This window comes from Trichechus manatus, unplaced genomic scaffold (assembly GCF_000243295.1).
Source record: "Trichechus manatus latirostris isolate Lorelei unplaced genomic scaffold, TriManLat1.0 scaffold00028, whole genome shotgun sequence".
Taxonomy (NCBI): Eukaryota; Metazoa; Chordata; class Mammalia; order Sirenia; family Trichechidae; genus Trichechus; species Trichechus manatus.
In genome coordinates this window covers 8822194-8836746 of record NW_004443964.1, presented here as the reverse complement: position 1 = coordinate 8836746, position 14553 = coordinate 8822194, and the positions used below count along the sequence as shown (strand labels likewise).

Sequence of the window (14553 nt, the reverse complement as noted above, 5' to 3'; positions counted from 1 at the left end):
TTTTTAAGGAAGCGCCAAATCGATTTCCAAAGTGGTGGGGGGAACCCACGTTAGATTGGGAGGTGGGATGAAGCTTCTTTTAAGCTGAGAAGTAAATAATGAGTAGGTGTTAGATAGCTGTGTGTGTAGGGTGGAGGGTTTTCTGGTCCAGAAGGAAGAGAGTGTGTAAAGGCCAGGATGTGGGAGAGAGGGACTGGTTAGAGGAAATAAAGCAAAACTGGTAGGTAGGGTCATGGGTTTGTTCAGTGGCTGGATGCATGGACGGATTGAGGGATAGATGGTTTGATGAGTGGAGTGATGGATGGATTTCTGGATGGTTGAATAGATGGATGTTTGGATGGATGGCTGTATGACATGAAAGGATGGCTGGGTGGATGTAGGGATGGACTGATGGAGGGGTGGAGGGATAGATGGTTGGATGAGTGTATGTATGTAGGGATAAAGGGATGGTGGGATGGAGGATGGATGGATAGATGGATTGATAGAGGTATGTATGTATACATGTATATATATGTATATGGATGTTTGGATACTTTGGACATGTTATCAGGAGTGATCAGTCCCTGCAGAAGTACATCATGCTTGGTAAAGTAGAGGGCCAGCAAAAAAGAGGAAGACCCTCAGCAAGATGGATTGACACAGTGGCTGCAACAATCGGCTCAAGCATAACAATGATTGTGAGGATGGCGCAGGACCTGGTAGTGTTTCATTCTGTTGTACATAGGGTCGCTATGAGTTGGCATAAACTTGAACCTCACAACATGTATGTATATGTGTGTGGGTGGGTGGGTGTATGGATGGTTGGATGGATGGATGAATGAAGGGCACAGCTGGCCTTGGTCCAAGTTTTGCAGTTGGTACTCCTCCACCTTTCCATCCTACAACCTCTCTGTCTGCCTGTGGCTCTCAAGCCCCCAGGACCCTCCCATTCTCTCCACTCCACTTTGTCAAAAGGGTTTTCTGGTTTTGCTCAGAGGTCACCTTGTCCCTGCTCTCTGGGGTCCAGGGCACAGCTACGTGGGTATTGAACTGCAGCAGCAAGAGGGAGCTTATTCAGCCAGACCAGTGGAAAGGAGGGCCAAGGGAGGACAGTGGCTGGGATCCAGAATCCCTAGGAAAACTCACTCATACTAAGGAAGAAACAGCAGGCTTACTGCACTTAGTCCTGGAGGTATATGCTTGTTAACACGTCACGGTATGCCCTGTAGCGCTGATCAAACTTGCCCAACAAATTCCCCCAAGAGCAAAGAAGTGTTGGCCTGGGGGCACAGCTGGATGTGGCCTGAAAATTACTCCTGGTGTCTTTGTTATATCTTAAAATGTCTTCTAAAGTATGCATTCCACTTCAGACTATGTTCCTTGGTTTTATTTATTTTTAAAACATTTTTATCATGAAATATGTCACCCAGACAAAAGAGTGAATATAATTATATGTATAGTATAAAAAAGATGAATAAGACAAACACTCCTGTACCTACAACCCAGCTTAAGGAATAGAACACTGACAACATAACGTCCCCCTCTTCCTGGTGCCCCTCTGCAATCACATGCCCTCCCTCTGAGAGGTAACTGCTATCCCCAGTGCTGTGACAATCATGTCATTGCTTTTCTTTCCAGTTTTATCGCATATAGATGTATCCTTAAACAATTGATGACTTATTTAGTCTGTTTTGAACCCCGTGTGCCTGGGATTATGAGGGCTATGGTGGTTCAGTGGTAGAATTCTCATTTTCCATGAAAGAGACCGGGTTCGATTCTCAGCCAATGCTCTTCATGCACAGCCACCACTCATCTGTCAGTAGAGACTTGCACGTTGCTATCATGCTAAACAGGTTTCAGCAGAGCTTCCAGACTAAGAATGACTAGGAACAAAGGCCTGCTGATCTACTTCCGAAAATCAGTCACTGAAAACCTCGTGGATCACAGTGGTCCACTCCATCACGGCAATGATGCAGACTGGGCAGGGTTTTGTTCTTTTGTGAATGGAATTGTCATGAGTCAGGGGCCAACTCAACAGCAGTTTACAACAGCAGCATGTAGTATGTATTATGTGTCCTGTATCTATGTTACATTAAATATTAAATAATACATTCACTATTTTTCTTCATGGGTCTTATATATTACGTATCACATGGAAACCATGGGTCATATTATATATCGTATATTATGCATTATCGATTATATAAAACGTATTACCATCTAGTTGATTTCAACTCATAGTGACCCTCCAGGACAGAGCCGAACTGCCCCATAGGGTTGCCAAGGAGCAGCTGGTGGATTCGAACCGCTGACCTTTTGGTTAGCAGCCTGAGCTCTTAACCACTATGCCACCAGGGCTCCGTATATGTTATATGTTACATATTATAGTCACTTTATAACTTGTGTTTCCCCCACCACTCTCCTTGAGGACTGTTGGTGTCTTTGTTTTGTCCCCTGTACTGTCTTCACTTCCCGGCCTATAGTGGATATACTGTGATAATTATTAAATGAGTGAATTAAATCTTTAGGTCAAACCGATGCTCCAGAGAGACAAGATAATGTTATCCTGCACCATCACACAGTCCCTAAATAGTCCACATTCAATGCTTACACCTCAGATTGAGGACTGAGGAAAACGGGCCTACTGGTGGCATTTTGGGCCTCAGCCCTGCCACATGACAACAGCTTGCTCCCCTCTAGTCCCGTGTTGTGTGGGGGCTGCCGAGCTGCCCAGTGGAAGTGAAAGCAGGACAGACTCCCAGACTGGGGCGTGTGTTATGTGGGTGGATTTGCGGCTGGGGTTGAGGGTTCCACGTCTGAGCCAGCTGGGTGAGGGCAGGGGTGGGAGGGGGCATCGGCCCAGGTGAGGAGAATACAGAGGTGCCCACAGGATCTAGAGGTGGCCACATCTTGACCTGAGGGAAGCCTTAGACTCTGTAGGAACTCCCAGCTCTCCCGGCCATTCATCCCACCTGCCTCATGTCAGAAATTTACAGCGACTTAAAAAAAAAAACAAAAAACAAAGAAGAGATTCTGGGGCTGGGAGGGGGGACAGGAAGGGTGCTGGGGAGCGGGGAGATGTTTTACTGACTTCCTCTTAATTGCTGTAATTAAAAACTTGTAAAGAATCTTTTTTTAACGACTTTGCCATTATCATTAGCTGTTAGCACAGCTGCCTTATTAATTTCTCATTAGAACCCGATTCACAGTGTCTGTCTGGGAAGGGGGTCTGGGAGTCACGAGCCAGGGGTGGGGCTTGCCTGGCCTCGTCTCGGAAAAGGGCTCCAAAGGGCAGCGGCCATCCAGGCAACCAGGTGCATGGAGCCCCACCACCAAACCTCCCTCTCTGGGGGGCAGCCACAGCCAAGGAGGGAGAGAGAGGAAATTGGGAGAAGTGGACTGACCATCCTCAGAACCGTGTGTGCGTATGTGTGTGCGCGTGTGCACGTGTGCATGTGTGCGTGTGTGTAAGAGAGACAGGCAAGCAGACACAGGTTTGTAGGGCGTAAGCCTGAGAGAGCTGCATGGTGGGAACCTCCAGGGTGAGAGGCGTGAGGGTCAAGAGTACAAACTTTAAGGGGGTCACACTCACTCTCAGAGTTGTGCAAGCACAAGGCCAGCACCTGAGAGAGCGTCACCTCCTTCAGTTGTGCACCTCGGTGGGCCCCTGCCCTGGAGGGCAGAGGGGGCACCCGTTCAGGTGGACGAATGAGGAAAGCTGGGAATGTCCACTCTAGGATGCCTTCCCTGGCCAACCTCCCGAGAAGAAAGCCTATGACGCCCAGCGTCCCTGCAGGCTGGGTGAGGTTTGGGCACACTGATTCACCTTCCTCCCGACAGTCTGACAAAGTAGGTCCTAATATCTGCATTCCTCTTTACACTCGGGGCACAGAGAAGTTAGGGAACTTGTCCAAGGGCACACTGCCAGCAAGAGGTGATTGGAGCTGAGGTTCATGGCTGGGTTCATGGCTATAACCTATTCAAGTCATGGCAGTGAGGCCAAAGAAAGAAGAAGGTAGAAATGCTGGCTGCGGAACCTTGGGGATGTCTTCTAGCCTCTCTGAGCCTCGATTTCCCCACCTGGAGGTGCGGCTCGCAGGACCTGGGGGATGTCCTCTAACCTCTCTGAGCCTCGGTTTCCCCACCTGGAGGTGTGGCTCGCAGGACCCAGGGGATGTCCTCTAGCCTCTCTGAGCCTCAGTTTCCCCACCTGGTGGTGCAGCTCGCAGGACCTCTCAGAGTCCTTCCTTCAGAGCTGTGCTGGGAATCCACTGAGGGTCACTGACACAATTGCAACGAGGACGGATTGTTCCGGAGGCTGTTTTTTGTCTACTTAGCACCTGCGGATGGGATGCTGGGCTTGGACCTGCTCCTGTCGAGATGCAATTGTTCCATATTGTTTGGGGTGTGTGTTCAGCCTTTCAAGGAAGATGGGGGCGCTATTCTTCCTTCGTCTGCCTCCCTCCGCTCCCCAGGTGCCCAGCTGGGGCTCGTATCGGGCATGGGGTTGGCTCTGGGCTTCTTTGGGAGATGGGCTTCTCTCCTCCTGCCTCTGAAAGCTTCTTTAACCTTACTAAATACACATCAGCACTGAAGTGGATTTCAGAGACCACCCTCAGTTACAGATGAGGAAACTGAGGCCGAGAGAGGGGAAGAGGCCTGCCTGGAGTCCTCAGCTAGTCAGTGTCTTGGTTTGGGCTAAAATCCATGTTTTCTGACCCCTCCCAGCCCTATGGCATAGGGGCTTTCTAAGGCACCAGGTCATGACCCACTGTCATGGATTGATCTGTGTCCCCCAAAAATATCTGTCAGCTTGGCTGGGTCATGATTCCCAGTACTGTATGGTTGTGTACAATTTTCCGATCTGATGTGATTTCCTTATGTGTTGTAAACTCTATCACTATGATGTAACAAGATGGATTAGCGGCAGTTATACTGATGAGGTCTACAAGATTCGATAGTGTCTTAAGCCAATCTCTTTTGAGATATAGAAGAGAGAAGCGAGCAGAGACACATGGGAACCTCACACCACCAAGACAGCAGTGCCAGGAGCAGAGCGTGTCCTTTGGACCTGAGGTACCTGCACAGAGAAGCTCCCAGACCAAGGGAAGACTGATGACATGGACCTTCCTCCAGAGGCGACAGAGAAAGCCTTCCCTTGGAAGTGACGCCCTGAATTTGGACTGGTAGCCTACTGGACTGTGAGAGAATAAGCTACCCTTTGTTAAAGCCATCCGCTTGTGGTATTTCTGTTATAGCAGCACTAGGTGACTGAGACACTCGCACACAAAGGAACCTGGAGCTCTCTGCAGGCATTTTCCTCTGCTCGCCTGCTGACAGCAGAGAAGAGGGGATGGCCATCTCCATGCGTGTCGGTGAGTGATGACATTCATCCTAGTGGGGACGAGCACCTATCTGCAAGGCCATCTGGAAGTGGAATATTTCAGTCCCAGGTATCCCTCTGATCGATTTGAACCGTGACCCCAGCAGGTAATCACTACCCTCCTCGCCCCACCACCCCATTTTCATTTTTCTCTTCTTGCCCTCAAGTGGCAATGTGGTAAGGGGCCCGATTTGGAATCCCCAAGTCATGAGTTCAAATCCTGCCGGATAACCCCCTCACCGTGTGACTTCGGCACGCTACATAAACTTGCTGAGCCTCAATGTCCTCATCTGTCACAGCGGCATGGGGAGTCCTGCTCCGGAGGCTGCGATGAGGCCAAGAGGCCATGGGCGTGCGCTGTCTGGCACCACGACATGCAGGGATAGGTGCTGCCCTGGTTGACAATGGTTTTGCCAAGTCTCACCTCCACCTGCACCCAGAATCCCTGGAAGGTTAGGTTGGGAGTGGGTTGGACAGTGGATTCTTCAGCTTCCACAGTGAGAGAGAGGGGATGGGGATGAGACGAGTTTGCTGAGCAAGGAAGGAGACCAGGGCTTCCAGGCCAGGGAGGAGTGTTCCCTCCTTCAGCCCCGCTTGTCAGGATGAGCTTGTTTCTCAATGGCCAGGTGGGAGTTTTTAGGGCCTCCCTAACTCCCTGGCCGTAGGACCTAAAAGGCTTCAAACAGTGGTTTCTGCTTTATAACGTCAGGGGAGGAGGAGCTTCAAAACTTGCAAAGCCACACAGAGCGGCATCAGAGGCCGGTTCTCTGTGCGGGCCAGGGGAGCAGCAGCTGGTGGTCAGGAAGGGCTTCACCTGGGTGTCCCCAACTCCATTCATCCTTCAGCTCCCTCAAGGCACCCCTTGTCCATTTCCAGGACCTGGAACCGCACTTGCACAGCTTAGCAACAGCATCATGTGTAACACAGTGGGGACGTGGTAACAAAGGTGGTTATGACCGCGTCCAGGGGGCTTCTGGAGCCCAGGGTGTCACATGCGGGCCTCTGGCGGTTCCACTTTGAGAGGCAGGGGAGCGGGGTGGGGATCCCACTCTAAGTGGTGGCTCAGGGGTGGGTGGGGGTGCAGGGTGGCACAGGGGGTGAGGGGAGGGTGCCCGGCTCGCTGCTCTGCATTCGGCCAGGACAGCAGTTGCCCGAGGCCATTCCATTCTGTGGTCTGTCCCAGGCAGAATGGAAGAAAAACTCAAATTCTTAAAAAAGGCCAGACTAACTAAACAGTTGAGACCAGAGGACCCCCTGAGACTACTGACCTGAGATGTTCTTAAACCTTGAACTGAAACTATCCCCTGAGATCACCCTTTAGCAAGATAGCAGAGTGCCACAGAAGATAAAGGGTATTACCCAGAAGAACAGGGCTCTACTAAAAAGCCATCTGCATGAGACCAAAACGTCAACATTTACTCTGAAGCAAAGATGAGAAGATAAGGGGGTAGGGAAACTAGAGTAACAGAAACGGAACAACCAGAACACAATTAAAGAGAATGCTGACACATTGTGATAAATGTAACTAATGTCACTGAACAACTTGTGTGGAAATTGTCAAATGGGAACCGAACTTGCTGTTTAAACTTTCACGAAAAACTCAATAAAATATTATTAAAAAACATACATATATAATTTTTCATCACAGCAATGACTCCCATGGATTAGGGGTGTACCACGTGCTGGCATTGGCTATGCGTTGGCACCTCTTATCTCACTGGATGCTCCTGGCAAGCCGAGGAGGTAGGTTGATTTAGACACATTGTACTGATGGGAATCTGACCTGAGCGGGCCCCCTACTACCCTCCCCCGGCCCTGCTGGACTCCACACTGGCTAAATGCAGCTCCACAGGGTCCTGTCCGCACCGACAGCCACCTGACATCCATCATTTTAATTCATGGCTTTTCCGCTCTTTGGAGTACGGCGAGCTGCCTTTGGTGCTGATTTATGAGGACAATCCGTCCTCCACTTTTGATTATGGTTGTTTTCCGTAATTATTATAAACACTCTCTGCCTCACTTGAGATTTTCTTTTAGATCTTTCTCCCCCACTTCTCTCCGAGTAGCCAGCTCCCTCGTGTGCTAAACCAGAGGCGAGATGAGGGCTCTGGAACAGAAGGGTCCTTTGTTTTTAAATTTCAGGGCTCCCTAAGGCTTTCCACACTCTCATGCCCCACAATACAATCCTAGACCCCCCAGAAAGGATCCCAGAATGGGACTGCTCATAATTAGACCCAATTTCTGGTACATTTTAGGATAAGGGGCAGGAAGGGGGTATTTGAATCCTGGGGGGGGTTGTTGATTGGCATCTGGGGCCCAGTCCCTGAGACGCCCTTGGAGTCTCTGAAACTGTCCACCCCTTCCTCCATCTGAGGAACCCTGCTGGGGGTTGGGGAGAAGCCTGTTAACCCCAGTGACTCAGTAAGAGCTCACCACTTTACCTCTACCCAACCCTGCCCCTCTGGGGACCCCGACTTGTCACCGTCCCTCTCCCTTTTAGAGTTATGGTGCACACTCAGGTGTCTCCCAATACCCCCTGAAGACCACAGGCCCCCAGGCTGTTAGTGATCCAGGGCTGAGTCAGTTGGAGGATGGGAAAAGTTGAGGACATGGGGGCCCCAGGAAGTCTCCAAGCACAGTGTTGTAGCAAGAGAGATTCAGGCTGGCCATTAGGAAGACCCTAAGTGTAGGGAGGACCCCATGGGAGGTCATCAAAACAGCTGGACCTCTTTTAAGAAATGAAATGGCTTGTCCCATTTAAAGAACTCTGCTCCCAGAGCCAGGAGATGTGCACGTCACTTATCAGCAGTGTGACCTTGGAGAGCTCCTGCCTCCTCGGGGCCTTGGTTTTATCAACTATGAAATGAGGGTACTCATCTGGACAAGCGGGAAGGACCACCCTTAGCACTGAGTGAGCAGGGCAGGCCACGGCTGGGGTTTGGTGCAGCCCAGAGTGGGGCTGGTGGATGACAGCCTGCAGACCTGTGCCCTGCCCGCCCGCCCGCTCCGAGGTGTCACGGTACTCACAGGCCACCTGGACCTCGGTTTGCCGCTGCAGCAGAGCGCCCATCCGGTTCCGAACGATGCAGCGGTAGAAACCAGCATGGGTGCGGTCCAGGCTGGTGATCATGTACCTGGGGGCAGAGGAGACAGCCAGTGAGCACGCCAGCAGCTGCAGGGATACAGGAGGTTGGACTGAGGTCAGAGGGTGCCCTGTCACCTTGTTCCAGAATGAAGAGCACCAGGGGGCTCTGGACTCTCTGGCCATGCCGTGGGGCCACAGGAAGCCCTTTTCAATAAAGGATCCCTCCCAAAAGCAACGGGGCCTTTGCTCAGCTGTCCAGGGAGTAGCCTGCACTTCCCAGAGGGGGGAGGTGCTGTGTCTGACCCCTTGACCTTCCCAGGGACTTGGCCTCCCCAGGCTGTGTCAGGTTGGCTGCAGGCTGCTGTCCTCCCTGCCTGTGACTCACACCACCGAGAACGGTGGGGGACATGTTCTCTTTTTTTCTGACCAGGCATAGGAATGTGTTGTAAATATTAATTGAAATTGATGGAGGTGACAGAAGCAGGGACATTGACATGTTTCCCAAAATGCTCTGCATCAGTCCCTCCTTAAAATTACAAACAGCTCCCCCGCGGCCCTGTGACAGGAACAGGCTGGGCCTTCTGAGCAAGAGGTGCAGGCTTCCTGTGGGTGTGGCTCTTGGGCCAGGATGCAGGACTCGGCGGCCCCCTGGAAGCTCGCTCCGGAACATGTGCCTGCTGCCACAAAGAGCAACAGAGCAAGTGGGGCTGGGGGGCAGGCAGCTGGAAAGCAGGCATGTGCGGGGGTGGGGGTTCACCTGGCTGGAGGCCGGGAGGCTGTGGGGTCAGTGGGAGGAGCCTCTGGCAGCGAGACCAGGTGAGTGGTGGGTGCTCTTTGCTGTTGGTGGTGCTGTGGAGTCTCTTCTGACTCACAGCAATCCCATGTGATGGAGTAGAACTGCCCCATTGGGTTTTCTAGGCTGTAATCTTTACGGAAGTAGATCGCCAGGTCTTTCTCTCCAAGACGGGCCGGTTGGTTTGAACATCCAACCTTTTGGTTAGCAGCTGAGTGCTTAACTGTTTTCACCACCTGGGCTCATTTGAAAGGTGCTGCGGATGGGGCTAATCCCCCTGGCACCCATATGTGGTCACCCTTCCTGTCCCTGGGCAATGGTCCAGCAGGGCTCTTAGAGGCACAAGGGGCTGTGCCTAGCATGTCCCTCCCAGGGCCCTGGGTATCCTGGGTTTGCTGACTTAGGGGACGAGCTCACCGCCACCTGCCCCGAGGTATGGCAACCCTGGCACAGAGCAACCTAATTCCCAGGAGCTGCCAGTTATGTTTTATAGGAGTTTTGAGAGGGGGCTGCAATTACATCATCATCATCATCATCGTCCCGATGACAACAATAACAGCTATCCCTTCCAGGGTACCATCTATGCATCAGCAACTGTGTTAAGTATTTTTCATATGTCTCTTCATTTCACACAGCAGTTTCCAGACTACTGGAGATCACGGGCCAGTAAAACTTAAAAAAAAAAACGAGGATTGACATAAGACTGCCAAATTTTTATTTTGCCAAGTAAGGTCATTAAAACCAACCAACCAAAAAGGAAAAACAAAAAAAAAAGTGCCAAGGAGAGAAAAATAAATAGCAATGGTCAGCACTTCATTTAAAAAGGACATTTCTGAGATCACCAAAAGGAAACATTCCTTCAGCATCCAGGCAATCGGAACACATTTTAAACTCAGATTTAGGAGCAGTCCACTACACTGTCCTCATTGTTCTCATTTTATGTGGACAGGCGAGAATGTTGTCATGGGTCAACGTTCCAGAGTCCCTGATTTCATCTGCACCCTAATTCTATGGAGGTCCCTGGGTAGCACAGTTTGCACTCAGCTATTAATTGAAAGGTTGGCGGTTCAAATGCACCCAACGGCTCCTTAGAAGAAAGGCCTGGTGATCCGCTTCTATGAAGATTACAGCCAAGAAAACTCTGCGGAGCAGTTCGACTCTGTAACACATGGGGTCGCCATGAGTCAGTGTCTACTCAATGGCAATAGGTTTGGTTTTAACATTTGAATCCCTACTTTGGAGGTGAGGAAACTGAGGTTCAGAAATATCTTGTCACATGCCCTGAGGTCTCACACGTAGAAAGAGGCACAGCCAGGGACCCCACACAGCCTTTCTGACCCTAAGCCCAGCTGTTAAGTGGTTCAGCCCTGAGATCAGACCCCAGAGGGCCTCACTGCCCCTCTGGGATTGCGCTCTCCCCAGACTCTCCATGGGTGTGCACGGAGTTTGCACAGCCTTCTCCAGAATATCCTCTGGCTGCCTGAGCCCCTTATCTCTGCCACCCGCTGCAATTCTTATCTGTCCAGTGTGACTGTGTGGAGAGTAGAGATGGGCAGACAGCAGGCAACCAAGCTCTGGAAATTTCCCTCCTCTCATCCCATCCTCAACCCTGTCACCAGCGGCCTCTCGCCTGCCCCTCTCCCCATCTCTCCTGATGAAGGTCAACTTTGGGGAAACGGTTTCGGTCTCAAAAGCGGTGTGGTGACCAGGGAGGAGAGACGGGCAGAAAACTCTGTACTCTCGGAAATGGAATCCGATATTAAAAAGCATCGGGGAGAGAAAATAAATAGAAATGGCCAATAAACTCATGAAAAGACGCTCACCCTCTGTCACAATGAAAGAAATTCTGATCAAAACAATGCCAAGGTATAATATTCACATATCAGACTGCCAGAGATTTACAGCTGTGATCGGACCCAGGGCCGGCAAGAGTGGGGGGAAGGGAAGGCGTGCGCTGGGCTCTGTTGGTAGAGGTATAAATTGGCCCAGCCGTGGGGGCAGAATCTATCAAGATTAAAATATGCATGCCCTTTGACCCAGAGGTGGCACTCCTGGGAGCTGGCCTTTTGGATATGCTTGCAAAAATGTTAACAAAAAATATGTACAAGGATGTTCACTGTAGCATTGCTTGTACTAGCAGAAATCAACCGAGAGACACTGGAAGCAACTTAAATATCCATCTAAACGGAATTGGATCAATAAATGATGCTGCAGCCACGGAAGGCGGGAGGAACACCTGTAAGGGCTGAAATGGAAGACCTCTGAGATACACAAAGAAAGTCAAAGCTGGGGCGGGCGTTATGTGAATAAAAACAGGAGGAAGCAAAAGGCTCAACAACATCACAGCCGACTGTTAGGGACAAGGAGGGTAATGCATTTTTGTAGTAGAATTGCCCCATAAGGGTTTCCAAAGAGTGGTTGGTAGATTCGAACTGCTGATCTTTTTGCTGGCAGCCTGAGCTCGTAACCACTGCACCACCAGGGCTCCAGTGTTGCTAGCGGCCATAGAGTTGGCCCCCGACTCATGGGAACCCCATGCACAACCAAAGTAAGTGCTGTCTGGTCCTGCTCCATCTCCATGATTGGTTGTGGATTGGACAGTTGTGATCCATAGGGTTTTCACTGGCTGAATTTCAGAAGTAGATCGCCAAGCCTTTCTTCCTAGTCTATCTCAGTCTGGAAGCTCTGCTGAAACCTGTTCAGCATCATAGCAACATGCAGTTGCTTTTTACTGATACAGGCTACGAACTCTTAGTTTAATGTTTAGGACCATGCCAACTGACCCAATAAAGATAATTTGAGTTGGTTGTAAAAAAAAAAAAAAAAAAGGTCAAGGAGTAGTGTAAATGATATGATACCATTTGGGTAAATTGAAATGGAAAATAATACACACACACACATAGTGGTATATGCATAAAAGTTTTTTGAGATGGATACTCAAGAACATGTTAACTCCCTTTTGGGAGAAGTATCGGGGATGGGGAGGGAGGGAAATTTTTACTTTTCAATTTTACGTCTTTCTATGCCATTAGAATTTCCTTTATCGTATGCATATATTGCTTTTATTTTAAAAATAAAATAAAAGATGCACTTTGTGCATAGAATTTAAGTATACATTATAAAAAAGGCACCTGGGACTTGTTGGACCTGGATTTGTTTGCTGATGTCAGGTGAAATTTAAGGTTTTAATAAATGTAGATTTCTGCAGAAGACTCCATCTGCCTCAGCCAGGAAACCCCAGGCCCACCTGGGGCTACGGCCTGTCCGCTCCCCTGGATACCCATGAAGGAAAGGTGGTTCCAGGCCTCCCGTGGCCTGCTCAGTGACTGCGGTTGGGATGCAGCCCCTCTCTTGCTCCTCCTGCCTCCCTCTCCCTCGGTGTCTTTCTCTGATGCTCCCCTCCCGGGAGACCTATTTCTAGCTTGCAGGCAACATTATTTAAAGTAACAGGTCCGCCCACTGCCTTTCCTACTAGGGAAACCCGCCTCACTCCACCCAAATTACAGCCTTCCTCGCTGGCCTCCCAGGCAGTTGGCCAGCATCTCCTTTGCAAATCCAGCGCTGTAAGCTTCCTTGATGACAGTAACTGCTCTCATTATCCAGCACAGCTCAAGCCTGGGCCAGCAGGACACGTTCAGCTGCCCCACCCACCTGTGGCTGCCAGCCCTACTGGGAAGTGCATGGGCTGGCCCAGTCCAGGCTCTCCACCAGAGGCAGAGGCATGGATGAAATGGGTTCTGGAGGACAGCCCTCACACCTGCTCCGCCCTAGAGGGAGTGTGGTGTTGGAGAAAGCATGGGGCTTCCCAGTCAGGGAGACCTAGGCTTGGCTTTCGCTTCTCTTATTTCTTAGGCGTGTGGCCTGGGCAAGTTATGCAGCCTTCCTAAGCCTCAGTTTTCCTATCTGTAAAATGGGGACAGTACTGCCCATCCTTGATGTGACAGTTACAAGAGGCTCTGGCCCCACATGCCTGGCCCAGGGCAGGTACAGGTGCTGCACAAGGAGGGAGAAGGTGTACGCGCCATTGGTGGGAGTGCAAGGTATTGTAGTGAACAGGGAGGTGCCGCGTAAAGGAGGTGTTCAGAGAGGAGGACCTGGCAGGAGAAAGTAGGAATCCTAAGTGCACATCCATCCAGGGAGCACAGATTTCCTTGCCTGGTAAGTTCCTAGGCTTGTCCACCGATGAGAACCCCAACTGGCCCCAACACCAACGAAGGAACTACCACACCCTCTTGGTCACCTGGTGCTTCTCACCTATGTGGGGCTGGACCTCAATCCCTCAGCTGCCAGCACAGTGTCCTCTTGTCGTGCCTCCTCAGGGACACAGGAGACAGCAAGCAAATGACAAGTTCTCTTCCAAAGGCCACTCCTCTGAGCCTCTTGACACCCGGTGACCCTCTCCTAGCCAACCTGGTTTCCCAACCTTCTGTTCACCTCCACTTGCATCCTCAGTGGAGAGGCCTGAGCCTACAGGGAGGGTGGGTCAGCATCAGCCTCTTCCTGGTTGACTTGCGACCTCATTCTCCATCCAATAGAGAAGACTCACAAAAGTGTGACCTCCAGGGGCTGGTGGACAACTGGATTCACCCACATTCATCCATCTATCCATCTGTCTATCTAAGTTTCCATCCATCCATCCATCCACCAACCCTTCTAATCTAATCATCTAACTAGCTATCATCTATCTCTATCTAGCAATCATATCTATCTAGCTGTCAATCATAACTATCTACCTACCTACCTATCATCTATATATCTATCTATCCATAACGGGAAATATAGTCACATGATTCTTAAATCAATGAATAAAAAAAAGGTATGCAGTGACACTGGATTTGTACTCAATAGCTTGGGTCTCTCATTCTCCTGGGGTTTGTGCTGAGAAATGGCAGTTTGGATTGTCTAACCTCTTCTCCTTAGACATAGAGAGACTGCTGGTGATGGAAGGAAATACAGATATTTCTGAGCTAGGCCTAAGAATTTCATCTGGGCACATTAAAGAACTGTTGCCAAGCGCTGGCCAGTCTGGAAGAGCAGAGACCCGAGAAGGCGTTCTATTGCTTAGGGAAATCCTTTCATGGGTCTTTTGGCTGTGGAAGGGAAGGCTCGGGTGCAGGAGGGGTCAAGACAAATAGAGCAGAACTGTTCTGTAAGGTAAAGTCGTTGGGATGTTGAGGTTTTGCTCCGGGCGGGGGTGGGAGGGGAGAAGGGAGGAGGGGATTGACAGAGAGAAGCTCTCTGCACAGGAAGTAGACGGAGCCTGTGGAACTCGGGAAAGGCTGCCTGGGAGGCTGATGTCAGGAGGGTACACCC

General features: G+C 50.5%; 1 protein-coding gene across 1 annotated transcript in view; it reads right to left on the bottom strand.

Annotated features, from left to right (window-relative positions):
* Positions 1 to 14553, bottom strand: part of LOC101358658 (protein sidekick-2) — a 173934-nt gene that overhangs the window by 127940 nt on the left and 31441 nt on the right. Inside the window, exon 5 of the mRNA XM_023729433.1 lies at positions 8390 to 8496. Within this exon, the coding sequence (XP_023585201.1) occupies positions 8390 to 8496 (107 nt within the window). The remainder of the gene's footprint in view (positions 1 to 8389; positions 8497 to 14553) is intronic.